The sequence below is a fragment of the Lissotriton vulgaris genome, chromosome 5 (assembly GCF_964263255.1).
Source record: "Lissotriton vulgaris chromosome 5, aLisVul1.2, whole genome shotgun sequence".
NCBI classification, from domain to species: Eukaryota; Metazoa; Chordata; class Amphibia; order Caudata; family Salamandridae; genus Lissotriton; species Lissotriton vulgaris.
In genome coordinates, this window is record NC_141693.1 from 2,011,839,778 (window position 1) to 2,011,867,005 (window position 27,228).

The following is a 27,228-nucleotide window of genomic DNA, read 5'->3' on the forward strand; positions in this document are numbered from 1 at the left end:
AGGCTAGCTGCCAGTGCAGACTGATGAGTATACACTTGAATGAGTGTACACTTATAAAGCGCATGGCTACCAAAGGCCTCCCAGCACTAGAGACAGAGCCGAAACCGAGAAATGCCGTAAGAGTCAGTCGTCTTCAGACGTTTGCGGAATGAGAGATGGTTGGCCTCGAGCCGAATATGATCAGGCAGCTGATTCCAGCATTTCGCAGCGATGACGGGAAATAGACATCCTCGCTCCGGACTCGGTTAACTCTGGGAACAGTTGCAAGGTGTTTCTTCTCAGAGCGCAGTGATCTTTTAGGGAGGTACGGGGAGATGATGGATCGAGTATCGGCGGAGCACTCGCCGAAAGTGACTTATGGGCGATGCACAGGCCTTAAATTGGATTCTTTTGGCCACTGGCAACCAGCACAAATAAATCCTATATGGCTCAGCAGATTCCCGATTATCAGCCATATTCATCAATCTCCCGTTTTGCGAGGCCCTACTAGCGAATTATAGCGATTCGCTATTAAGGACTCGCAAAACGGGATTCATGTAGGATTAGCAAAAATTATTGCGATTCCTACTGATTCCTTATTTGCGATTAGCAAATTGCTAATCGCAAATAAGATTGCGATTTGAAGGGTGCCAGGGGTGTCCAAAGGACACTCTGTAGCACCCCTCAAATGCACATTTGAACAGGTGTTGCGCACACACATGTCCAGAGGACATGTGTGTGTGTAACATGCAAAAGAAAAAAATGCACTAAAGTGCTTTTTACTCTTTTTTCGCAATTTACCACGAAGTCAGATTTCGTGGTAAATTGCGACCAAATATTGCGAATTCGCAATTTCAAATAGGGTGATGAATTGCATTTAAAGAATCTCTATTAGAGATTCTTTAAATCCAATTCCTCGCAAATATGCGATTTCGCAAATAGCGATTTTTGCATTTGGGATGATGAATCCCAAATGCAAAAATCGCACTCGCAAATGGCCAGATTCTCAGAATCTGGCCATTTGCGAGCGCAATTCAGGTTGATGAATATGGCTGTATGAGCCTGCATGACAAATCGTGCAGCACAATTTTGGACAGTTTGCAGTTTTTTAATGGTAGAGCAGGGGGAGCCGAGGTAGAGCACATTGGCGTAGTCAAGCCGCAAGAGAATCAGGGCTTGCACCAGCAGTGTCCTCGCATTAAAGGGCAAAAGGGGAAGAATCTTCTGATCATTTTCAGGATGCCAGAACAGGCGCCTGCCACCCTACGCGCCTGGCGTAGGCGTTGCAGCATTGGTGTGCCTAAACATGTATCCAGCTTGCCATCGTGGGCTGGTGGGCGCAATGGCACCAATGGTGTCTCTGAATACATGTCCGGCACGCCAGTGCAGACTGGTACTTCGGGCTGTTAACAGCGGATTGCAGTCGCGCAGCCTCATCATGTTTCCTATCCGCAGTGACAACCGCTTTCCAGTAGTAAAAGTGGCTTTTGTCACGATTCGCTGCACATCTGGGCATTCCCCAGCTATAAAACACCGGGCATGCAACTGGAACGATAGACCTCTGCCATTTGCGAGCTTAGGTGGCTGGATACATGGGACCAGAGAGCCTGGAACTGCGTAGTGCACACTGTCAGAGGAAACTGTTGAGCACAGGGAGGATTACTGCCATCAAAAGGGACCGCATGCCCTTACTGAATAGCGGCTGGCCTGGGCTGACGACCTGCTGCTGTGTGGCACCCTGAAGTGGGCTCTCCATGGGCTTGTTGGGCTTGCCTCCTGATCTTTGGAGGTCTCAGGGACAACAGAGATCTCCTATGAGGGACCCCCACCATCTACCTGTGACACCTGGAGAGCAGTTCCCTATCAGGAGCCAACATCGCCAGCTGGAGTCCAACTGGTAGCGCAGCATGGGCGTTGAACTAAGAATAGTGCCTGGAGACCAGATTGCCTTGTGCTAAGCCCCAACAGCTTGCCCCCATTGAAGGCATGTGGCCCCTGCATTGTGGGACCCGTGGCACCCATACCTGTCTTGTTGGTGGTGAGTGGGTACACCGGTTGCGGGATTCAACATGGCCCACTCTGTCGATCGTGCTGCATTCGTCTCGTACAACACGCCAACAGTATTCTATTCGCATGTGGTGTCCGATTCACAGGCTGTGACCCCCCGAGGAGGGGGCATAACCGTAGAAGTGTCTTATTCTAGCTCATGGGACATTGCTGAACCTGTGCCTGTGTGTGTGACCGGAACGGTCTGCTGTGGCCAATATCAATGTGCACCAGACGTTCTGCCTCATTTTCAGGAAGGTATAGAATTCAACTCTTCATTGTGTCTGACTAAGATGGTCTAGTGTGACCCGTATCATCGTTCACCAGATGTGCCCGGGATTGCCTGGGCCAAACTCTGACCGATGTGTTCCTCAAAGGGGGACTCTTCTTTCCGAGAGGCCACCTCCCCTGCTTCATTCCATGCTTGTTCCCTTTCTGTCCCGCAGCGGAGCAGACCAACTGCCCTTTCCTTACCCGGCCTTCCCCGACAACATTGTGTTGCCAGGTGGTATTGCCCGGCTAGGGCCTGGGTGGTGACAGTGAGTGACTGGGCTAGAGGAACGCTTCTGAGAACGATCGCTAGTGGGTCACAGAGACTGTGTGACCCCCCTGTGCTTTGCAGAACTGGGCTGGTGCTGGAAGGCCTTTGTGAACCCCTTTGGTGTGAGTGACTATTGCGCTCAGTCCGTTCCTGCCCCACATTCTGAGGGTAAACTTGTCGAGTGGCGGCCAAACGCCTTTTTGCCGGTTTTCTCCTAAATGACTTTGCTGCCTACCCCATCTGCTTCCCTGGGAGCCTGACTTAGAATTACTTTGACCGCATGTGACCTAGTGCCTGGGGCAAGGGTGGGGTGTCTCCAATCAAGGGGGTGTAGGACAGTCGGGGTGAGTTGGAGAGTGGACTCATTAGGGTGCTGGATGCGTGTGTGTGCAAGCATGTTCTGTACGGACCTACCTGATACCCGTTGCATCCTGTGGCGGTGCGGAGTGAGTGTGTGTGTGTTTGTGGGAGCAACAGTAGATGAGCCCACAACAACAAGTCCTATGCACATGCATGTAGGTCAAAGACAGTACAAAACAGTTTCTGTTGATTAATGATGAAAACACTCTGTATCCTTTCTTTGTACTGTTCACTTTAATGGTGTGTTGCTTAACGATCCAGCCAACGCGTGTTTCGTCAGTGGGGTGTAAACCCATGACTTCTTCAGGGCTTCAGCGAAATGAATTAGTTCTTAGACCTTAAAACCAGTGATAATTCCACCCCAGTAGGTCATAAGTATTTCACACTGGTAATGTGTATTTCTTTGAGTATCTGTAATCAAGGCTCTAAGTCAGAGTATCTGAGGAGTGTTAGTATTCAGTTCTGAGATCAGTAATTGTAGTGAAGTAATGCTCAGCTTGGTATGGCAAAATGAATGTCACGGTACAGATGTCCGTAGGTGAAACTCTGGAGAGTATGCCCAATCCATCTCCTGTTCCCGGGAACTTGTTCCAACCGGATGGCCCTGTGATTCACACCACTGGCCAGCGGTTTGCCAAATACTTGCTTGGAAAGCAACATGGTTGACAATGGTTTTACCTGCACGGCCTATGCCAATGGTGCTGCTAAAAAGTGGTATAATTTGTGGTATGTACATATTTCTGATATTGTTGTGACCCGGGGTGCACCGTCTAACTGTGTGGTGTTGACTTTTAATAATTGCTGGGGTGGGCCTGGGCTGGACAATGTTTTGTACCGCATTAGGGTGCTGGGGGGCATTGGCGAAACAAAGCGTGAGGGGGCCCCTTTAAGATATGCTGAAGGGGCCCCTCACAATCACATTAGTAGGGGCTGAGGGGGCCCCCCTACAGTCTGGGTAAGCCTGGGAGGTCCCCCACACCACAGGGGCTGCGGGGACCTTTGTTACACCCTTGCTGGGGAGTGTAGAATCGGATCTTTCCCAAGTGTGCATGTCGCTGATGTCATTCAAACACAGCGATTCATATCCTCTGCACACGCACATATCTTATGCTAAATTTACCATTTCAATGTATACATGCAATGAAGAGAGTGGTTCATATGATTTTCTTTTTTCTTTAATCCGAATCGCCCAGCCAACACGTGTTTCGTCAATAGGGGAAGACCCAGCGTCTTCTTCAGGGCTGTCGGGCTCTTTTGTATCTAATCTCTATCTCCTCTCCGCCGGTTCTACTTCCGACCCGGCTGGCCAAATGTGAGTAATATTGTATCTAGAAGTATACCAGTTACAATTGAAGCAATCCCTGTGTTCAGGACCGATGTAAATCCCGATAGCAAGTGGTGTAACCAAGAAACTGCTATCTGCAGTAAGTATCCACAAAATAGTATCCCTTTAAAGCGAGTACGATGTGTGCTCGTAGAATTCGCGCTGTGTTAGAGTTATTGAACCTGAAGCCTTCAATATACAATATTACTCATATTTGGCCAGCCGGGTCAAAGCGTCGGACCCCTGCACACCAACTGCAAGTTGCACGGGCTGTCCCTCGTGCGAGGACCCCTTGGCCAGGTGTCTGGCTCACTGCCCCCCTGTCCCCCGACCCTTCACCCGCATGTATGTGTGTGTGGAGTCTAGTGTGTGCGTGTGTGTGCCTGTGTGTGTGTTTGTGTGTGTGGAGTCAAGTGTTTGGTGTGTGGTGTCAAGTGTGTGGAGTCAGGAGTGTGTGTAGAGTCAAATGTGTGTAGGTACTTGCACGTAACTAGACGCCCCACGCTCGCTGGAAGGAGGGGCTTATCCAGGGAAGGTGTGTCCTGTGGTCCCCAGTGCTGAATGAATAAGCCAGTTCATGAACTTCTTCGGAACGCGATTACTACATCGGTCTTGTTCTCCGATCAGTGGGGACCCTGTAGACCAACAAACACCAAGTAGTAAAGGGCCCCCAGCAGACTTGCCCATTTCACAGCATAGGGGCTGGACACAGTGACGTGCAGGGGCGGAGCTATCAGATGTGCAGCAGTTGCAGGTGCAGGGGCACCGAGGCCCGGGAGGTTAAGGGTTCTTATGGAGCAAGGTAGGCGTTCTTTCCTTGCTTTCCATGAAGCCTGTGAGAAGTTGGCCTGGTATATGATGTCCACTATTCTAGTGGGCACCTTGCACCAGTCCAAACGACCCTTATGGTGATGGTTGTAAAGTCAACTGTATAGACCAGCTATCCTAGTGGTGGCATGGACAAAGCAGTCTTAGGCTAAAACTTCAGAGACCATGTGAAGCCAGCTGTTTTACCAATTATAATCCCTTGAATACCAAATGAAAGGACACCACACAAGGTATATATCAAATATATATGTATTTATTACTAACACAACCCCTCTGCACTCTTTATGAGGTCAGAGTTGGAAATACGTTACAAGTTACTCATTAAGCATACTATAAGTTGCACGAATACCATTCTGCCCTAGGGGCCTCATGAACCATATACTAAGTAAGTGGTATAAGAACCACTTCAGGGATAGTGAATAGGCCTAGGGCCTAGGGCATCGCTGGGGCTACACTGAACAACCAAGAGGTTGGAAGTAGGAGGCCCATGGGAGGCGTGTGCAGTGTCAAAACACACCATGAGTTACCATAGAGTTAGAATGGGAACGTAAAAGTTATAAAGTAGTAGATTCAGGACACTTCCGGATGGACTACGGTAGAACCCTTTTAAACTAGGACACTTGGATAGTTAATACCCACTGGAGCACCGGAGTACTCGAGGTACCTCATCCAGGGAAGCCAGGTGCATAGGTGTTCTTTTGTGTCGGGTTTCGTCGCTGTTTCCTATGGAGGGCTGCAAGAAAGTGCTGCAGGCGACCAGGAGAAAAGTGTCCGGGTGGATCCAAGGGTGGATCGGAGTCGAGAAGAACCTGAAAGCAGAGGGGACAGAGTCTGGGTCACTAGCCAGAGACCAGGAAGGAACCAGGAAGGAAACAGGCGATGTCGAGATGCAATCAGGTGAAGAGGTGAAGCTTGTCTCTGCAGCCACGAGGACCAGGAGGCGTCGACGACGACCAGGCGCTGGATTCGAGCTGTCCCACAAAGGATCTTGTTGACTGCGGTGTCGGTATCCGGATCGGACCCAACAAGCCTTGGTAAACGCAATCCACGCAGAATGGGAAGATTGGCTTCAGGTCAGACCAGCAAGGTCTGGGAAGCTTCTCTTCACAGGGAAGCTGGAGCAAGCCCGGAGCAACCAGGCAAGCAGTGTAATTTCAAAAGGAAGTCTTTGTAGGGCTCACTAGCCAAAGGGCTAGCAACCGGGAAGACGCGTCGAGCTGAAATGCAGGCGCAGGCCCCTCGCGGCACTCGTGGAGTGTGGAGGGCTGACCTTCAGTGCAAATGCTGCTCGGGTCTGGGCTTCTCAAACCCCAATGCACAACTTTGAGGGTACCTCAGAAGCTGCCCGGTTTGCAAAGAGCAGGTAGTCCAGGATGTCCGGTCCCACATCTCTCGTGTCCGCCAAAGGCCTCAGCTTTGCTGTGGATGTGGATCGGAGACGGAGAAGTCTAGAAGTCCAGTTCCTGAGTCGCTGAGTCTTCGGATTCTGGCGGGAGCGTCGACAAAGCAAACCGGCAAGTTACTGGTGGTGCCTGTTTGCACATGGTGGTCACTCCTTGACCACAAGGGAGATGTCTTCAGTCTTCCAGTCAATATGGAACGTCGAAGGTCCAAGAGTTCGTTTCAGAGTTTCTTTCCAGGATAATCTAATGTCTTGAGACACAGCTCCTATCTTTATAATAAACTATGGGGCTGGATTACCTACTAGGTCCCTCCTATGGGTGGAACCTGGGAGGGTGTGGTTACACCCCTTTCCCTTTGTCCAGCTTCACGCCAGAGCTGGGGCTGGAGTGCCCCAGCAACTGGTTTGAACCGGGCTAGCATGGAGCACCTTGTGTGCCTCAGGCAGAGTCTGGAAAAGCATCTTTCCATTGAACCCCTGCCCCAAGACACTACAGGCTGTTTGGGGAGGTGCTAGCACCTCCCTCGACAGGAAACCTATAGTACAGGCCTCCCTTGCCGGAGTTTCATCCAGCTGCAGGAGGTCAAACTCGTGTCTGTGGCAGCAGCATCCATTTTGTGATGCTGAGGCTCTGTTTAACTTTAACCGCGTAAAGCAGTAACTACATGTCTTCTCCCTCTAGAAGGGTGGAATGCTACCCCCGCCTCCAGGGCTGGTGGGGGGGTAGTATTCCAAAGTGTTTGACACCTTACACAACATGTTTTGATAAAGCCAAACCAAAGTTAGAATTAACCGCAAGGATTATAATGCACTTAAGAGTATATGGTATGGCTATATCATAGATCAGCTATAAGGACATGGTTCCGAAAGCTGCAGACGGGCTCAGCTCATGCTAGAGCACCATCTCACATAAAACCAAGCACTCTGCCTTCAGGATTGTCAAGGCCTGCCATAGGAGTGACTTATAGGCATATATGTGTCTATATATAAGGGTAGATATAGGTATACTATATCTAAGCAATGGGTGATTACACCACCTTGCCCAAGCTGAGTGATCAGCCTGTGGTGTCAGTTTGGATGGCCAGCCAGGGGTGGCATAATTCATGCTGCAGCCCCTGGTAGGCCTTGGATGCACCTATGCCCTGGGGACCTATGGAACACTATACAGGGGCTCACAAAGGTGACCCAATTCCCAATTAGGTATGTACCCAAAGTACATGGTATTAATTTATAGAGAGAACTGCTGGGCTGTGGGTCTAATTAGAAGGCCCACAGCCAGACTAAAGTCGAAAAACCAGAGTATCAAAGCAAAAAGTGGGGGTGACCATAGGAAGCAGACCCTACTCTCCTACAAAGCCCATATCACGACACTGGTGGCGGCGTGGGCCCCATGAACAAGAAAGGGCCACTTGTGCACGGGGCTCCCACCCTGAAACAACTCACAGTTTGTGTGCGCGTGCTGCACACTTCCCGTTTTCATATGTGATTCTGCACACGGATATGTGCTGTTGGACAGGCCTCGGGGAAGGCCTGCTCCCTCCACGCATGACGGGGACCGGACCCCTGCTCTCCCTGTATCCCCGACAAGAACCATCCCGGCAACCCGCTGGAGCAACCCACGACCCGTCCACAATGGAACTCCAGCCCCCGAACACCCCAGTATCGGCTGGCCCGGGCCCCCGTCAGCACCACTGCCCCGGCCCAGCCGCCATCTTTGGACACCACATTACAAGGCCGCATGGCCTCGGCTCGACCCCAACCCTGGGCCTGGCCAGGCCCCGACATCGAGGCACCACCATCCACCTAGGGGGTGAAGAGACCACTTGGCAGGTCAATGGGAGAAGGCGTGTCAATGGCTCCCCTCCGCCAGGTGTCGATCGCCCCCGGCCTCCACGGGCGCTGGTTCCACCCCCCTGCTGGGTGTCTGGACTCCCTCATCCCGGACCTCCCGACCTCCAAGTGCGAGGGTCCGGACATCAAAGGAGACCAGACCTATAACTGGGGCAGCTCCAGAGCAGGAAGGCAGTTGTATCTTGGAGTCGAGAGACACCGTGAGGAACTCATCCTTGAAGGCCTGCTGGCGCTGCCGCGGCCCTTTCTTGTGAACCATCTCCGAAGCCTGCTGGCGCTGCCGCGGCCCTCTTCAACGTGAACCATCGTCTTGGCCTGCTGGCGCTGCCGCAGCCTTCCTCGTCGTGCACCACCTTCGTAGCCTGCTGGCGCTGCCACGGCCCTCCTCGTTGTGAACAATCGTCCTAGCCTGCTGGCGCTGCCGCGGCCCTCCTCGCTGTGAACCATCGTCCTAGCCTGCTGGCGCTGCCGCAGCCCTCCTCGTTGTGAACAATCGTCCTAGCCTGCTGGCGCTGCCGCGGCCCTCCTCGCTGTGAATCATCGTCCTAGCCTGCTGGCGCTGCCGCGGCCCTCCTTGCTGTGAACCATCGTCCTAGCCTGCTGGCGCTGCCGCGGCTCATCTTTGCGGACCCCCAAGCTCGAGGATTGTGAGCTCCATCTCGCGGCACCTGTACCGGACCGGTACTAAGACTGTCCCGCTACCCCTTTTCCCTACAGAGACTAGAGTTGGGAGGATCCTCGTGTCCTACCCCCACTGTATCGCTTATCACCTTGCCTCAAGAATCTTAGATAAAGTGTGTTGAACTCATCCTTGTGTGGTGTCCATCTGTGGGGGGGAAGTTACTTGTCTGTATGATCGCCGGAGACGGCCCTCACCGGAGGCCTCTCCCCCTGTACTCGGCCGACCCTCCGGGTCTCCCTCTAACATGTGCCCTTTTACATGCCTTCTCTGTGTGACATCTCAGGTACAGATGCACACATCCGTTGCCTGCCTTACTCTGTACATGTTACAGCGTTCAGATGCTGCAGACGTATTCTCAAACCAGACCCTTAAAGTGCTTTGCCACACAGCAGCGGCACTACATGAAAAACAAAATAAATCCATACCAGGCCTTTGCTAAGATAGGGCCTGGGTGTGGGCAGAGACAGGCCTGGTGGCATTGCTGATGGTAGTCAATTAAATGAGGCAACAGGGAGTCCCTTTAGTGCTCACTGGCCAGCACCAGGACGAGCAGGGACTGGTCCCTGCACACAAACATCCCGGACCCCCCCAGCTCACCTCAAGCACTCACAACTGAGCAGCCTCACTCAGATGAGGGTTTTTTAGGTCTCGCCTACGCAGCACACATGCGCTGCATAGGAGGGGACCTCTTGTAATCGATTTGCTCTTTCGCCCAAAAACTTGCACGTTTTGCTTTGCTTTCAATGCCAACGCGTGCCCGTTTGGTGATTCCCTTGCGGGAGCAAGGTTTTGCGACATCTGTTTGTAATTAACTTGTAAACAGATGGGGCCCCTGCTCGCTCCCACAGTGAAACAGGCGCAGGCACGCAGGGGCCATATGTTTTGTTTTTTATTTAGCGTGGCATTTCACTTTCAGGGCCGCGTCGCTTTCAAGGCTGCGCTTGTTCCCTTATAGCGCGAGCGAGCACACACACCACTCGCGGGCTAGTTTTTATCTGGGCATTATACTACTTTAGTAGTGTATGTTTTAATTAACTGCACCATGATTATTAAACTCGTATTCATTCTTTATATCGCTGTGTATTTCTGTTCTCTCCGGTTCTTTCATTCATGCCCTCTTCATTTGCCCTCTGCCGCATCTCTCCTTTTATCTTGTTTATTACGCCTGTTGTCTGTCACCTTCTCTCTTTGGCATTTACACTGTTCATTTTCTCTACACCTCTTTCTATGTTATCATTTCATTTTTCCTTACGTCTATTATTTCCTTTTCATGTTTTACTGCTACTCTCTTGTCTCAGCTCTTCATTTTCTGCACGCTCCCCCGCCCTTTTCACTTCCCTTTCTAACAAGCACTTTTCCCGCCTCCGCGCCTTCCCTCCTCAGCCCGCGTGCAGTCCCGGGCTCCAGCCTCTGGCAGATCTTATCTTTGGGCCTGCGCTCCTCAATAGGGAAACCCCAACTTTAAAGGCAGGACTTCAGGGAGGCTGAGACAGAGACAGCTTGTCAACTAAATCACATAATGTAGTCAACAACGCACCCCAGACAATTGCACCGAAAGGGGACCCAACTAAACCTCAGGCCACTGGAATTATACAGCAAGGGCGGGCTGAATCATGTGGGAGGGATGACTAAATTATGCGGCAAAATAAAAGGCAAATTATGCGCTGAATGCAGTACATTTCATGATAAAATAACTGTTATTTTGGCATGTTTGATCGTCTGGGCAAAGGTTTCACCACATTCATACTGGTTTAACACAAAAATATAGCAATATGGAACAAAAAAGCGACCAGTCAACCATTGACAATGGCTTTTCACTGTGCAGCAACACATTTGTGTTTTAGTAACTTTTGTATCCATTTGAGCGAGTAGCGGGTAGGCTCCCTATTCACCCAAATGCCAATGAATAACTGTAAGATATAAGGGGGGTGCTCACCATTCTGCAGAGGGTCCCAGACACTGTGTGTTATGCTGCTGCCTGGACCATTTATGTTAAAATCAGCAGATTGTGCAGACGATGGTTTATGTAGAAAATATTGTAATTCCTCGACTATGCAGAAAACACCATGGCTGCAAAATTGCATAATACCAGTCGGTCAACCAAACCCTTATGATTGCCGTTTGACGATTCTTCCTTGCTAGTATGAGGAGCCAGTGTACACATCTGCCTGGCCAAATTTAAAATGTGGCCCATGCAGTGGGGTCTGTTGCTCACCTCAGCTACTAGAGAGCAGGTTCTTTACATCAGAAGGATAAGCATGCTTATGTATTGGTGTTCACTTTAATTTGGCATAAAAAAGTGCTTGCAAAGAAGGACACTACCTGTTTCCAATCAGACTCGTGCACATACTTCTGTATGTGCCACTTACACAAGGTACCAGAGATGACACCAGCTACAGCTCCTTTTACTGACAGAATGTTCGTAGGTAGAAGACAAAAAAATACACAAGACTGTTTTAAAAAAAGATATTGTAATAATTGTAAGTAGATTACTTACAAGAGGTCAGATTTACAGACTTATATACATAAACACTGTCCACGGTTCTCAGAAGCTCTTAAAAAGAAGCAAAGGCCCTTCCATTTGAAAATAGACATTACCAAGAGATAAAAGGATTTAAAACAAGCATTGGCACAGCCAATAGATCTCACCTTTAGGACATTATAAGTGTTTAGCCATGCAACACTTGATGTTGTTACACCAAGGATATTGTACTGGATAACTAAACACTTATAAGGTCCCAAAGGCGAGACCTATTGGCTGACCTATTGATGTGTGCCAGCAGGGGTCAGAGGGTGAAGGAAGGGGGCTAAAGGGGTGTTAAAAACACGGCCCACCAGCTGATAAGGAAGGACTAAAACCACTTTAAACTGACATATCAGACAGAACCAAACAGGAAGGGGAAAGATGAGAAGGGTGCTGCTGTTGGCAGAACCTTAATGCAAGCAGCTCCAAGCACTCCTTTGACAATTGGGGCCCTGGGCCTTGGCCCAGCTCACCCACGCTAAAGTCCAGCCCTATATACACTGTATCCTTTAGGCTCCACTGCCCTGGACACAGAGGGGGCACGTGGCACAAGTGGGCGGGGCAGTCATTGCATGTGCATTGGCCATGCACATCAAGAACTGATGGTCAGAACCCGGCCCTGGCACTTGGTATTACGTCCACTCTAGTTTTTGTCCCTCCACCCCTGCGGACCCCAGAGACAGATCAATCATTCGTCATCCACATGTTTCTTAAAGCGCCCTGGGCCAGTGAAGACCGGCTCGCCTATCTGTGGGCACCTTGATGTCCCTGTGGGCCCTTGGGCACTCACGGCTGCCCCCTCCCGGCAGTCCAAGGGACCTACACTACACCTACGCTGATCACCCTGCGATGGTTGCCAATTGAAGGAAGGGCTGTCTGCAAGACTGCCTGCATCACCCATAAAGCCCGCACACAGCCACTCCCTGTTACCTGGCGGACAAACTCAAGGTATCGCCTGTGGGCCCTTGGCACTCACTGCTACCACCTATCGGCAGTACAAGGGACCTGGACTACATTCCACCTATGCTGATCACACTGTGATGGTTACACTCTGTCTACAAGACTGCCTGCATCACCCATAAAGCCCCGCACACAGCCACTCTCCGTTACCTGGCGGACAAACTCAAGGCATCGCCTGTGGACCCTTGGCACTCACTGCTACCACCTATCGGCAGTACAAGGGACCTGGACTACATTCCACCTATGCTGATCACACTGCGATGGTTACACGCTGTCTAGAAGACTGCCTGCATCACCCATAAAGCCCGCACACAGCCACTCCCCGTTACCTGGCGGACAAACTCAAGGCATCGCCTGTGGGCCCTTGGCACTCACTGCTACCACCTATCGGCAGTACAAGGGACCTGGACTACATTCCACCTATGCTGATCACACTGCGATGGTTACACGCTGTCTACAAGATTGCCTGCATCACCCATAAAGCCCGCACACAGCCACTCCCCATACCTGGCGGATATCCTCAAACAGTCAGGTGGCTCTGTCTAGACCATCATGAAGCGCCGAAGCAACGCTCCCTGAACCTAGGGCCAGACTGGCCGTAGCGGGCATCAGGCATTTCCCCAGGAGCGTGAAAGGGTGGGGACCGGTTTGGCAGCGGTGGAGGCCGTCTTTGTTACTGGGTCCGGCTTTACAGCGGTGCTGCAATATCGGCCCCCAGTGACAAAAGCTGCAGTGCTTCCCACTTGCACCCTCCTTCCTCATAGGGGACGAGGGGGGTGGTGGGCTGACAAAAGTACCAGGGCTACTTTGGGGTTCCCAGTCTGACCATGCTTGAACCCCCTTCCTCTAAAAGGGAACGGCTGATTGCCCATTCCTTCTCCAGAAGCGCCAGCAGAATCACTACAAACCTGCACAACCACCTCACCTCGTTGGTAACTGTCAAAACAGACCTGAAAGCTTCTTTCCTCCTGCGATATTTTAGCTAAGACACTGCAACAGTGGCGGCTCTTCCGCTGTGGAGGGGGAGCGTTGCCCCACTACTTTTGAGCAGTGCGAAGAGGAACTTATTACCATTATATGCTTCGTGCTGCTTTGCAGGCGGGTGGGTGGAAGGGGCTGCTCTGCGCTGGGAGCAGGGCAGGGCAGGAGCGGTTTGCCCACTCCTAAGTGCAGAATGACTGTTTTGTCACCCCTCTCAGGCCGCCCAAGCCAGTCATGCGCACTTTCCCCATTCTCCATGCAGGCTACATGGGAAAATGCGGTACATCGCGTTCTTCACACCGCAATACCTTTACAACTCGGGCATTACAACGCAAGTCATTACAACGACTTGCGCTGGATGGCGCTCTAAGCTAAGGAATAGTATGATTTACTATTCTAACACCTTCGCTACTATAGTAAATCATACTATTCCTAAGTCCAGCACCCCTCAGCGCAAGTCTTTGTAACGACGTGTGTTGTAACGCCTGCGTTGTAAAGGTACCGCGGTGTAACGGCCGCAATGTAATGTCATATATTCAGGCTACATAAAGAACGCATGAAGAACAAGCCCAGGCCCCCATTACCTGGTTGAGCGTCGAACCTGGACGCTCAAAACCAATCACATTGCTACAATGCAGCATTGTGATTGGTCAGGGGAGCCTGGGTGCCTACCAATCACAAAGCTGCATTGCAGCATTATGATTGGTCAGTGGGGCATGACTGTGCTTCCGTCCCAGACAGAGAAGAGCAGGAGCAGAGACGCCGGACCCGGTGTGAAGGTAACATTTTTTTTTAATGTTTTTTTTTATTAAGCACAACACTACTCCCCTCCCCCACCGCCTGCCACCCCCTCGGCCCCCTACCCCTCACGCGGGCCAGGGCGCTTCACTGCAATCAACTCTTGGCACAGACATCTACACGGCCTCAAGCCTTTCACTGCCGCACACACCTCTTGTCGATTCTGTTTAATGCAGTGATCTGCCATGTTGTATTCTCCACCTTTGTCTCTATTTACAGCAGTATGAGTTCCTCTTAAATCATCTTCACTGATCTTCTTCATAGTTTAAATTTCATTTCACATGTGCTCACCCCCACCCACATCAAGGGGCACATCCTGGACCAAATCTGGTCATTAAATATTCCGGTCACATCCCCAATTATCACGCCCTGTCTCTGGTCCGATCACTTTCTGATTTTGTTCTTTCTAGACCTCAGCCTGATTAAACGCCCCCCCCTTTCCCAAAAATACCTGGGCTCGTAATTGGAATAAGGTCGATATTCCCTCCCTTTGCTCCTCCCTTCAAGACTCTTATCCTGCCCTAGAGGAGCTCACCCCTTCATCCCAGCTAGCTGCCATCAACGTCTGGCTCTCTAGGACATGCAACCAAGTGGCCCCCTTGAAACGTGTCACAGTTAAACGCGCTCATAACGCCAACAAATGGTTTACTGATGACCTCAAGGGAAAGAAATTAGCCGTGCGTCAGGCCGAGCGTGCCTGGAGATGCGCCTACTGCCCAACACTGAAAACTCACTACTCGCTCATGCTTACCATATATAAAAAGGCAATTCTCCTAGCCAAGACCAACTATTTTTCGGGCAAAATACTCTCGGCCGAAAACCGGCCGAGGGAAATATTTTCCACCGTCCACGAGTTGGCCTCATCAGATAGAACTTCTCTCAAACCTCAGAACATTGCAGCCATCAAGGCTAACATACCTCCACCCTCCTTTTTCCCCCCTGCCTCTGAACCTCCACCCAACAGGTTCCATCTAGACCACATACCTCCTCTGACCAGGGATACTCTTTCTGCCCTGTTGGTCCGGGTTAAATCTGGTTCTCCCTCTGATGTTTGCCCAGCTTTTGTTCTGAGAGAGATCTTTCTAGCTTGCCCCCCCCCCTCCCCCTGGCCTTCCTCAACGACTCCCTCAGCAAAGGATCTGTTCCCGGCCTTCATAAAGCGGCAATAATAATTCCCATCCTGAAAAAACCTGGTGCCGACCCCTCTTCCCTTTCTAACTATCGCCCCATTTCCCTCCTCCCCTACCTGGGTAAAATCCTGGAGTGCCACATCACCACTGTCCTCGGCTCTTTTGTTGAGGACAGTGGTTGTCTGGCCTCCTGTCAGGCCGGCTTTCGCCCTCTCCACTCCACCGAGAGGGTTGTGGTCTCAGTCCTGGACAGACTCAGGGAGGGGATGGATGTCAACCGGTCCCAAACCCTGGTACTCCTTGATTTGTCCGCTGCCTTCGACACGGTCTACCATTCCATTCTTCTCACCCGTGTCGAGGCAGCGGGCATCAGGGGGGCCCCTTTGGCTTGCTCACTTCCTTCTTGAGAGACCGCACCCAGGCTGTCCATCTAGCTAATTTCTCTGCCCCTCCACGCAAGGTGCAGGGCGGTGTCCCTCAGGGTTCCTCCCTTTCCCCTCTTTTATTCAACCTTTACATCTTCCCCCTCATTTTTGCTTTACAGCAACTGGAGGTCACAGTCTTCAACTATGCAGATGACCTCCAGTTGATTTTCAACATTTCCCACTCTCCTGGGTCCATCCACAATTTTCAATCGGTTATGATTTTCATCAGGGACTGGATGAACTTCAACCACCTTAAACTTAACCCAGATAAAACTGAGGTGGTTCTCACTGGTGGCACATCCAGTCCCTGGACCCCCACGTTTTGGCCCCCCTCACTTGGTGTCCCTCCCCTACCTTCTCACTCAGTTAAAACCCTTGGGATCACGCTGAACCAACATCTTACCCTGCACTCCCAGATTAGTATGGTGGTATCATCTTGTTTCTTTACCCTTCGCACCATCAGGAAAATGTCAAGATTCTTTTCCCCCTCTGCCTTAAAACTCATTCATTTAGACTATGGTAACATCCTGTGCAATAGTGTCCCGGCCTATGCCCTTCAACGCCTACAGTTGGTCCAGAACCAAGCCGCCCGCCTCATTCATGGTCTCCCTAAATTGCACCATGCCACCCCTCTATTAAAGAACTTGCATTGGCTGCCCATTAGAGAGCGTGCCCTCCAAACTTGGCTGCACCACGTTTCAGGCCCGAGCTGGAACTGCTCCAGCTTTTATAAATTCTGAAATCAAAAATTACATCCCGGTCCGAGATCTCCGTTCTTCCACCCAGTCCCTCCTTTCCGTACCACGTTTCAGGAAAAAAAGGATGGGGGGTGTGAAATTCGCTGTACTGGGTCCCACTTTCTGGAATTCCCTTCCCCCCACCATCAGATCGATACCCTTGTACTCTGATTTCCGCAAGACGCTCAAAACTCATCTTTTCCTGCAAGCCTTTCCGTCTTAATTTCCTGCACCCCTTTCTCTAGGTTCAACTGCTTCCTCAGCGCCAAGCAACCGCTAGGTACATGTGCGCTTAATAAATGCTTTTAAATTCAAATTCAAATCTATAACTTCAATGGAAGGAAATATTGCTCTTGTGAAGCGCTCTAGCACCTTTGCATAATGTTGGCGCTATATAAATAAATGTGGTAGCACGTGAGGCTGACCTCTGACCCTGGTGGGGCTGGAGAAGGCTGGGCCTGTTAGTAAGGATGCTCTTTCTGACACTGGCACTTTATGAAGACCTTTTGTAAACATCTTTGTTTCATTGTAAAGCGACCTGGCACCTTCAGGTAATACCTAAACAACACCTTTAGATGAAGGGGTCCTAGGGAATCAATATTTAAAGACCAGGCAGTGTTCTGTCCCCATACTACAACTCAAAAAACACAAAGAAACCACCGGTCTGCAAACAGTGAGACAAAGGTTGGCAGAAAAACTATAATGCCTGGGTCAGAAAGAAGAAGAAACATGTAGACCTGCCAATCCATCGCTAATGATAGTTATTCTTTCAAACTGTCAGCACTTGGTTTTTAGATTTGACTCTAGGACGGCGTCTAGTAAGGTTATTGGGGTGTCTTAGTTGTCAATTTTAACCCCAGCACATTGTCACCTTTTTGCACTGCAAATCTTCAGCACCACTGACTGCCATCAAGTTGTGGCTGCATCGATCACTGGGTTATGCTTTTCATTAACTATTTTTGGCTGCACTGGTCGCGCACCCCACAGCAAATCCCAGATGGTGATGTCCTGCCACTATGGTGGGCTGATGGGATTCCTTTTCACTTTGTGAATATGGATTCTTCTTTCTGACCCAGACATTATAGTTTCTCTGCCAACCTTCAGGTAATGTCCGCGCTCTATACAAATGCATACATACATAAACTGCAGCACCATGGTTAAAGCTCCTAGCAGGCCTCATGCTCAGGGCGCTGTAAACAAACCCCTACAGTGTGGGCTGACCTCTTCTAGAAGTGACCCCCACTCCAGTGAGTGGGGGCTCAGGAAGCAGCCGCCCTCTTGCTGCCAGACCAGGCACGGTTCAGAACTAGGGAATGAACGTCTGCCATTGGCCCCATTGACCCCAACTCCCTGGTTCCTTAGAGTGCTTGATACTGGTAGGATGGCCTGCCCTCAAACACTCTTAAGGTCCTAGGGAACATGAGGGCCAGGCCCCACCAATCAGAGAACATATGGGGGCCGGGCTCCACCAATCAGAGAACATGAGGGGCTGGGCCCCAACATGTCGTGAACATCTGGGGCCGGGCCTCACCAATCAAAGAACACAAGGTGCCAGGCACCCACCAATCAAAGAACATGAGATTTCAAGCCCCTACCAATCAGAGAACGTGAAGGGCTAGGGGCCCACCAATTAGTGAACATGAAGGAACAAGCCTCACCAATCAGTGAACATTAGGGGTCAGGGCCCCACTAATCAGAGAACATGAAGTGCCAGGGCCCCACCAATCAGTGTACATGAGGGCCAGGCCCCACAAATCAGAGAACCAGAGACCAATCAGGGAGCATGAGGGGGCAAGGGCCCCATCAATCAGAGAACATGAAGGGTCCGGCCTAACCAATCAGAGAACATGAGGGGCCGGGCACCACCAATCAGAGAACAAGTGGCCGAACCTCAAGCAATCAGAGAACATAAGTTATTGGGCACCACCAATCAGAGAAGACGAGGAGCCAGACCTCAGCAATCAGAGAGCATGAGTTACTGGACACCACCAATCAGAGAACAAGTGGCCGAACCTCAAGCAATCAGAGAACATAAGTTATTGGGCACCACCAATCAGAGAAGACGAGGAGCCAGACCTCAGCAATCAGAGAGCATGAGTTACTGGACACCACCAATCAGAGAACAAGTGGCGGAACCTCAAGCAATCAGAGAACATAAGTTATTGGGCACCACCAATCAGAGAAGACGAGGAGTCAGATCTCAGCAATCAGAGAGCATGAGTTACTGGACACCACCAATCAGAGAACAAGTGGCCGAACCTCAAGCAATCAGAGAACATAAGTTATTGGGCACCACCGCACCACCAATCAGAGAACACGAGGAGCCAGACCTCAGCAATCAGAGAGCCTGAGTTACTGGCCACCACCAATCAGAGAACACGAGGAGCCAGACCTCAGCAATCAGAGAGCCTGAGTTACTGGACACCACCAATCAGAGAACACGAGGAGCCGGACCTCAGAAATCAGAGAGCCTGAGTTACTGGACACCACCAATCAGAGAACACGAGGAGCCGGACCTCAGCAATCAGAGAGCCTGAGTTACTGGACACCACCAATCAGAGAACACGAGGAGGCGGACCTCAGCAATCAGAGAGCCTGAGTTACTGGACACCACCAATCAGAGAACACGAGGAGCCGGACCTCAGCAATCAGAGAGCATGAGTTACTGGACACCACCAATCAGAGAACACGAGGAGCCGGACCTCAGCAATCAGAGAGCCTGAGTTACTGGACACCACCAATCAGAGAACAGGAGGAGCCAGACCTCAGCAATCAGAGAGCCTGAGTTACTGGACACCACCAATCAGAGAACAGGAGGAGCCAGACCTCAGCAATCAGAGAGCCTGAGTTACTGGACACCACCAATCAGAGAACACGAGGAGCCAGACCTCAGCAATCAGAGAGCCTGAGTTACTGGGCACCACCAATCAGAGAACACGAGGAGCCAGACCTCAGCAATCAGAGAGCCTGAGTTGCTGGCCACCACCAATCAGAGAACACGAGGAGCCAGACCTCAGCAATCAGAGAGCCTGAGTTACTGGACACCACCAATCAGAGAACACGAGGAGGCGGACCTCAGCAATCAGAGAGCCTGAGTTACTGGACACCACCAATCAGAGAACACGAGGAGCCGGACCTCAGCAATCAGAGAGCATGAGTTACTGGACACCACCAATCAGAGAACACGAGGAGCCGGACCTCAGCAATCAGAGAGCCTGAGTTACTGGACACCACCAATCAGAGAACAGGAGGAGCCAGACCTCAGCAATCAGAGAGCCTGAGTTACTGGACACCACCAATCAGAGAACAAGTGGCCGAACCTCAAGCAATCAGAGAGCCTGAGTTACTGGACACCACCAATCAGAGAACAAGTGGCCGAACCTCAAGCAATCAGAGAGCATGAGTTACTGGACACCACCAATCAGAGAACACGAGGAGCCGGACCTCAGCAATCAGAGAGCATGAGTTACTGGACACCACCAATCAGAGAACACGAGGAGCCGGACCTCAGCAATCAGAGAGCCTGAGTTACTGGACACCACCAATCAGAGAACCCTCAGCTGTGCAGCATCATTTCCCACCAACTCAGCACCCGCATTGCAGCCTGCGCCCTGAAATAACCACAAGATCACATTCGGTGCGCTATATCAACTCAATAAGTAGCATGTTTCCCTAAATATACACATTTACACTGGGAGTGGGAAGCAGCTGGTCCATCATGCACTGTCATCATAAAGAATTATAGGCCCCCCTGGCCAAGACGTATTTTGAGAGCTTCTGTTTGGAACAACTTTGCATTTTATTACGTTTTTTGCTAAATCAAGCCACTTGATGCCAAAGAGATACATTTGTAGGTTAATGGTTGGGATACAGAAATAGACAAGACTGTGACAGAGAGAAAATTCCCTCCCCCTGCGGTCCCTTGGAAGGTGAGGGCCCCGGGACTTGCCCACTGTGCCCCGCCTTAAAACACCTCTGATTCCTGCCGTGAAGGTGCATAGAGGGCCCGGGGCGCGCAGCGACCACTCCTAGTCGAGAGGAAGCATAATGCGTTGAGCTCTGGGGTGGGTACGCCAGGGGCTATGCTGGCATTTATATCATGGACTTTTAAAACATGGTATAAAGTATAGCATGAGCAGTGGGAGCAGATAACACATGGGCTGTGGGAGCGGTCATCACACCGGTCAGTATTAGTGGTCATCTCAGGTGTAGAAGCAGCTTTCTCTGGACAGTGGCTGTTTTATTAAATGGGCATTGGTATCAGTTATTCAGACTATGGAAGTATTTACCTTCTAGCCTGAGAGCATTTATCACGTGGGCTGTGGTAACAGTTGATTTATAGGCTAGGATGGCATTTATCACATGGATTGTGTGTTAAAGTTGTTTTCTAGGCTTGTAGAGCGTTTATCACATGGGCTGTGGTAACAGTTGATTTATAGGATAGGATGGCATGTATCACATGGGGTGTGTGGTAGAGTTGTTTTCTAGGCTGTGATACTGTTTATCACATGGGCTGTGGTCAAAGTTGGCTTCTGGGCTGTGTGAGCAGTTGTTCTATGTCCTGTGGGAGAAGATATTTCCTAGGCTGCAGCAGTGCTTATTATGGAAAGGAGGCTCTAGGGCATGGGCTGTGGGGATTATTACATGGCCTGAAGAGAAGTTGTTTCCTATTTAGTTACAGATAGGCAGTTACTTCCTAGTTTGCAAGACAAATGTATCACATGGGCCGTGGAAACAGATATTTCTTAGTCTGAGGGACAATTATCACATGGTCTGTGTGATTCGCTTTCCCATAACCTATGCAGGCGTTTATTACATGGGCTGTGGGAGGACTTAGCCCACGGTGTGGGGGACATTTATTTCATGGGCTGCGAAGGTACTTAACTCATAACCTGCAGGGCATTTACCTCATGGGCTTTGGGGGTAATTATCCCACTGCCCGCTTGGGCGCTTATCACAGGGACTGTGGGCTACCAAGGCCTGACCCTCTGGGCGCGTGGAAAATAAATGCATTTGCTGTAAGAGCAGAATGTTTTTCAATGGGCAGTAAGATCAGTTATTCGAAGGGAGCTGGGAGTGGTTCTTAGTTCTGGAGGTAGCCAACACCTTTTGATTTTAATAAAATGATATGAACAATATACTTAAAGGGGTTTTCGTCCAGCTCTCTTCATCCATTGGTCTGTCAGTGTGTCTTTCACATTTTTGTTCCACCCACAACAGAATACAGCATGCACAGGGTTCACTGCGCGCTTACACGCAAAAAGTATTCCCAGTGTGCAGTTCTACAAAAAATATTCACAAAATTTAGTGAATCAACACATTTGCAGCCTAACCCCAGGCTTAGTCCCTTTGCCAAAGCTTGTTATATTGGCAGTCAGAGCAGTTATTTCATGGGTGGTGGGAGCTGTTAGTACATAGGATGGACTGAAGTCATGGTGGGTACAACTTGAACATGAATATACCACAAGCGTCAAGTGTAACGATGTACATGGGCAGCGCTGTTTTCAGGGTGGAAGCAAGATCTAGAGTTTAACATCCAATAACGCAGTTATCAACCGAGGAAAGGGCCAGTATCTGCCTTGTTGGATAACAGGTAATACATAGTGGAGGCTTGGGGAGCAGTAGCACCCCAGGGGTACCTACTGATGGGGGAGCGGTTATTGTATGAGTCGTATTGCTTCCTAGAAACAGAAGATATTGTATGTTAAATACAACGGTCACCTGCAGGTAGAGGCAGGTACGGCAAACTAAAGCGGCTAGTAGTGGACAAGTGGTGCGTACACAGTGTTCTATTCGGTGCATTGCAGGAGGCATGGCCCAGGGTGGTAAAGCAGACATATTACATGGAAGTGTGATAACCACACCTGGTGGCATCTCAGTGCAAAGGAGGCTGCATCGAAGCCTGGAAGATCAGTTACTTACTGGAGGGAGTGCTTTATTGTAAGGGCACCTGGAGAATTAAGTTATTGCATGGGTACTAAAGGAGGGGCTCAGTTATCACCTGACACTGAGAGGTGCAGAATCAACCTGGGAACAAGAAGGAGCAAATATTTAATGGACCAAAAAAAGCAATGATTGCCTGTGACATGGGAGGGCAGGATAACTTCTGTGAAAGGCGGGACAGTTATTACGTGAGAACTGAAGGTTGCAACTATTTCTTATGGGTCGTAGACAACAGTAATTATATGAAAACTGAAAAAGCTGGTTATCGCATGATGGCAGATGGGAGCAGATACTTACATGGGGCCGGAAACAACAGTTATTGCATCGAGGCTAGTGGGAGATGTTATTGCATGGGAAATGGATGGTGCAATTACTGCACGTGGACAGGAGGGGTGGGCACTAGGGACTGGCAGGAGATGTTATTACACAAGGAGCGGCAGATATTACATTGGGAGCAGAAAGGACAGTAACTGATGGTATTTCATGGGGACTGGAGGAAGCAGCTATGGAGAACAAATACTGCATGGTTATAAAGATTGAAGCGATGACAGTTCTAGGTGGTTATGGCGCTTTTACACTATGCAGGCAAATTTTTGTCAGAAACACAATGTTAATCTATGTTGTTGGGTGCCTAGGTATGGGTTGTCATCCTTACCCACTAATAATCACACAATCCTATCACACCAACCAGAATTATTAAACAAACAGGTTACTCAATATTTCAATACACAGCATTAATACACGTTGAGTTGAAATTATGGTTCTTTTAATTTTTAGGTTTTCTCCAAGTCCAGCCAACACGTGTTTCGTCGAATGGGCAGGAACCCACGACTTCGTCAGGGCTGATATTGTTAATTCGTGAGCTTTTATGCCTTCTAGCTGGTTATACTTCCGGCCCAGCCTCACATGGCATGGGTGATGGTCTATTATTTGACCTCGCTCTTTGTATTCTTCGGGCTCTATTGATAAGCCAAATGTTTGTTCTCCGTGTTAGTATATATTGTTTCCAGATCCCGAATTGGAGATAACTGGAATCGGTATTCCTCCAGTAATATTATGTGCAGGAATCCGTCTCAACCCCGCTTCCGAATTCGAACTCCAGGGGAAAGTTTTTTTACTCCATATGCAGCGCGTTCTTCCTTGTTTTGAAAGCTTTCAAGGGACAATCATTTTGAAAGCTGTGGGATGTGGTGAGAATCACTACATGGGAGGTAGAGGGAGAAGATATAATGGGACTGGAAATGAAAACTATCGCACGTGCCAGGAAGAACCACTAATTGCATGGCAGTTATCATATGAGCCCTGGGTGAGTGGGTACCGGGTAGAGAGGTTAGCACATGGGGCCATATATTGATGCTGGGGTAAGCAGGTATCTTATGAGGGCTTGAGAGAGTAGTTATAGCATGGTAGCCAGTCTGGAGGCGCTCTATGGGAACTAGAGACAACAGCAGGCCTGGGTAGAAGCATCAAACTGGAGCAGTTATTGCCTGGAGTTGAGGTGATAATCACATGGTGTAGGAGTCAGCATGGAGGTGTAAAGAACACAGGTATCCAATATGGCTCGGAGGGAGAAATGATGCCATGCTGGGTTAGGCAAGCTCTTATTGCATGGGGTGGAGTGAGCAGTTTCGTGATCGACACCGAGGTCAGAGGTTATAATATTGGCCTGTGAAGAGGTGTTGCCCTATAAGTGGCGTGAGCAGTTATATGGGACTGTAGGAGCTCATTAATGTATGGAAGCTCATTTGAATACTTATTACACAGAAGAAACGCTAAAAGGTTCTTGCACTGGGGCCAATGTGAGCAGTTTTGCATGGAGGACATCCCTGCAGTTATTACATATAAAATAACTTGAAGCGTTATTGCATTGTTGCTTGTGTGAACAGTTATTGAATGGGGGAGTGTGTACGCTGTAATGCCGGCTGCTTTGAGCAGGTGTTACAGAGGGGTAGGTTCATGTGAGCAGTTAGTGCATTCAGACTCAGAGCAGCAGTTATCGCATGGGACTGTGAGCAGGTACTGGACAGGAGCAGTTGACATGTATGATCACGTATTCCATGGGGATGGTGTGAGTAGGTATTACATGGGATCATGTTAAGGAGTTATTGCATCGTAGATGGTGTGAACAGTTATTAGATGGTGCTGATATGAGTAATCATGACATGGAGGCTGGTTTGAACACCTTTTACACAGGGAAAGTTTGAGGAGTTATTGCATGGGGCTAATGTGAGCAGTTATTGCATTGAGACTTAGGTCAGTGGTTAAAGTATGGGGCTGTAAGCAAGGACCAGACAGAGGCTGGTGTGAGCAGTTATCACGCCAGGCTATGTTGAGAATGTATTACATGGGGTTCGGTTGAGGAGTTATTGCATTAGGGCTGAAGTGGGCAGGTTTGCGTGAGTGATGTGATCAGTTATTGCACGGGGATAGGGTAGGAAGGTATTGCATGGGAAAAGGTGCGTCTGGATCTGTCTGGAGCTGCAGAGGGGTTTAATGTTCACAATAGGTCTTTCTGTAGGGGGTGATTTTCAGATGGGGTACCCCAGCTTTTCTTCTCGGGGGAGGGGTTCTTTTTGGTGAGTTGTGTGTTCATTTGGGTGTTGGGGTAATTACAGTAGTTCATGCTACCCTCCCGGTGCAGGTCTTGCGGGGTTCTGGTGCTCTCAGCACCTCTCCGGAGTATTTTGGGGGACCCTCCTCCCCAGAAGGGGGCAGTGGGGTATGATACTCCCAGTACGTTTGAACAGTATTTGGAGCGGTATGCTGCTCCCCAGAAGGGAGCAGTGGGGTTCTATACTTACTATACGTCTGTATTTGCTGTATTTGGGGGGCTACTCACAGTATGTGTACACACTATTTGGGGGGCAAGCTGCTCCCCAGATGGGGGCAGCGAGATCGGATACTCACAGTATGTCCACGCAGTATTTTGAGGGGCTCTGCAGTGCGGTCTGATACAGTCCGTCTATACAGTATTTTGGGGGGCTGGGCTCCCCAGAAGAGGTCAGTGGGGTCTTATACTCACAGTAAATCTACAAAGTATTTTGGGGGGCTCTGCAGAGGGGTCTGACACAGTATGTCCATACAGTATTTTTCTTTTGGGGGTTGGGGGGGGGGGGCTCTGCTCCCCAGAAGGGGCCAGTGGTGTCTGATACAATACGTCTACACATTATTTAGGGGGGCTAAGCCGCCCCCCCTTAGAATGTGCCAGTGGGGTCTGATGCTCACAGTACGTCTACACAGTATTTTTTTTTTGGGGGGGGGGGGGCTCTGCTCCCCAGAAGGGGCCAGTGGGGTCTGATACAGTACGTCTACACATTATTTAGGGGGGCTGAGCCGCCCCCCCTTAGAATGTGCCAGTGGGGTCTGATACTCACAGTACGTCTACTCAGTATTTTGGGGGGCTGTCCCCCCCCAAGAAGGGGCCAGTGGGGTCTGATGCTCACAGTAAGGCTACACAGTATTTTTTTTTGGGGGGGGGGGGGGGCTCTGCTCCCCAGAAGGTGCCAGTGGGTCCGGATGCTCACAGTACGTCTACACAGTATTTAGGGGGGCTCTGCTCCCCAGAAGGGGCCAGTGGGGTCTGATACTCACAGTACGTCTATACATTATGTAGGGGTGCTGTGCCCCCCCCCCCCCCAAGGTGCAACGGGGTCTGATACTCACATTACGTCTACACAGTATTTTGAGGGGCTGCCCCCCCCCCCCCTCCCCCCAAGAAGGGGCCAGTGGGGTCTGATACTCACAGTACGTCTATACATTATTTAGGGGTGCTGTGCCCCCCTCCCCCCCCCCCCCCCCCCCCCCCCCCCCCCCCAAGGTGCAACGGGGTCTCTGATACTCACAGTAGGTCTTCCTCGTCAGCTCCTCCACCACCTCGGGCTTCAGCTTGCTGTTGGATTTCCCCATCCTGCTCCTGGGGGATCCCGGGGGGCGCTCAGGGCATCAATCCGGAGGGGGGGTCCGGGCCCGCGCCCCGTGTCTGCTGCGGATTCCGGGAGGGGTGAGGGGTGGGTCTGGGGTGAGGGGTGGCCCCGGAGCTCTGGTGGGTGGATTCTGCTGGGGTGCAGTGGGGTCTCTCTGGCAGAGGGGGCGTGGGGATGCCCGACTCTGACAGATGGGGGGTCCCCGGTGCAGCCTGGGCTCCTCTCCTCGCGGCCTCTCCTCCTCCTCTGTCTCCTCCCTTCCCCTCCTTCCTTCTCCTCTCAGCCTCTCCCTCCTCCTCCTCCGCCGCCCTCCTCTGTTGCTCCGTTGTCCCTGGTTACCGACTCTCACCCGCCGCTGCCAGGGACGCCCCTCCCCTCGCCGCCGCCTCCCCGAGCCCTCCTCCTCTCCTCTTCCGTCCTTCCCTCCTTCGCTTCGCCTGCCCCCTCTCTCTCCTCTCCCCCTTCCTTTGTCCATTCCCCTTCTCTCCTGCTCCATTTATTTTATCCTTCGCTCTTTACTACACCAAGCCCTTTCACCCCCTTTCTTTGTTCCTTCTCTCCTGCTCCATTTATTTTATCCTTTGCTCTTTACTAGACCCATTCTTCTCCACCCCTTTCTTCGTTCCTTCCCTTCTCCTCTTCTCTGTGTATTTCATCCTTCCCTCTTTACTACACCCAGACTTCTCTTCCCCCTTTCTTCGTTCCTTTCCTTTCTTTCCTGCTCACTTCCTTTTTATCCTTCGCTCTTCACTACAGTCAGTCCTTTTCACCCTCTTTCTGTCTTCCTTCTCTCC

General features: G+C 50.6%; 1 protein-coding gene across 1 annotated transcript in view; it reads right to left on the reverse strand.

Moving 5' to 3' along the window:
* NCS1 (neuronal calcium sensor 1) overlaps positions 1–26,680 on the reverse strand; it is a 408,070-nt gene extending 381,390 nt beyond the window's left edge. Inside the window, exon 1 of the mRNA XM_086924819.1 lies at positions 26,354–26,680. Coding sequence (XP_086780945.1) covers positions 26,354–26,417 — 64 coding nt within the window. The 5' untranslated portion in view covers positions 26,418–26,680. The remainder of the gene's footprint in view (positions 1–26,353) is intronic.
* Between the last annotated feature and the right edge of the window lie 548 nt (positions 26,681–27,228).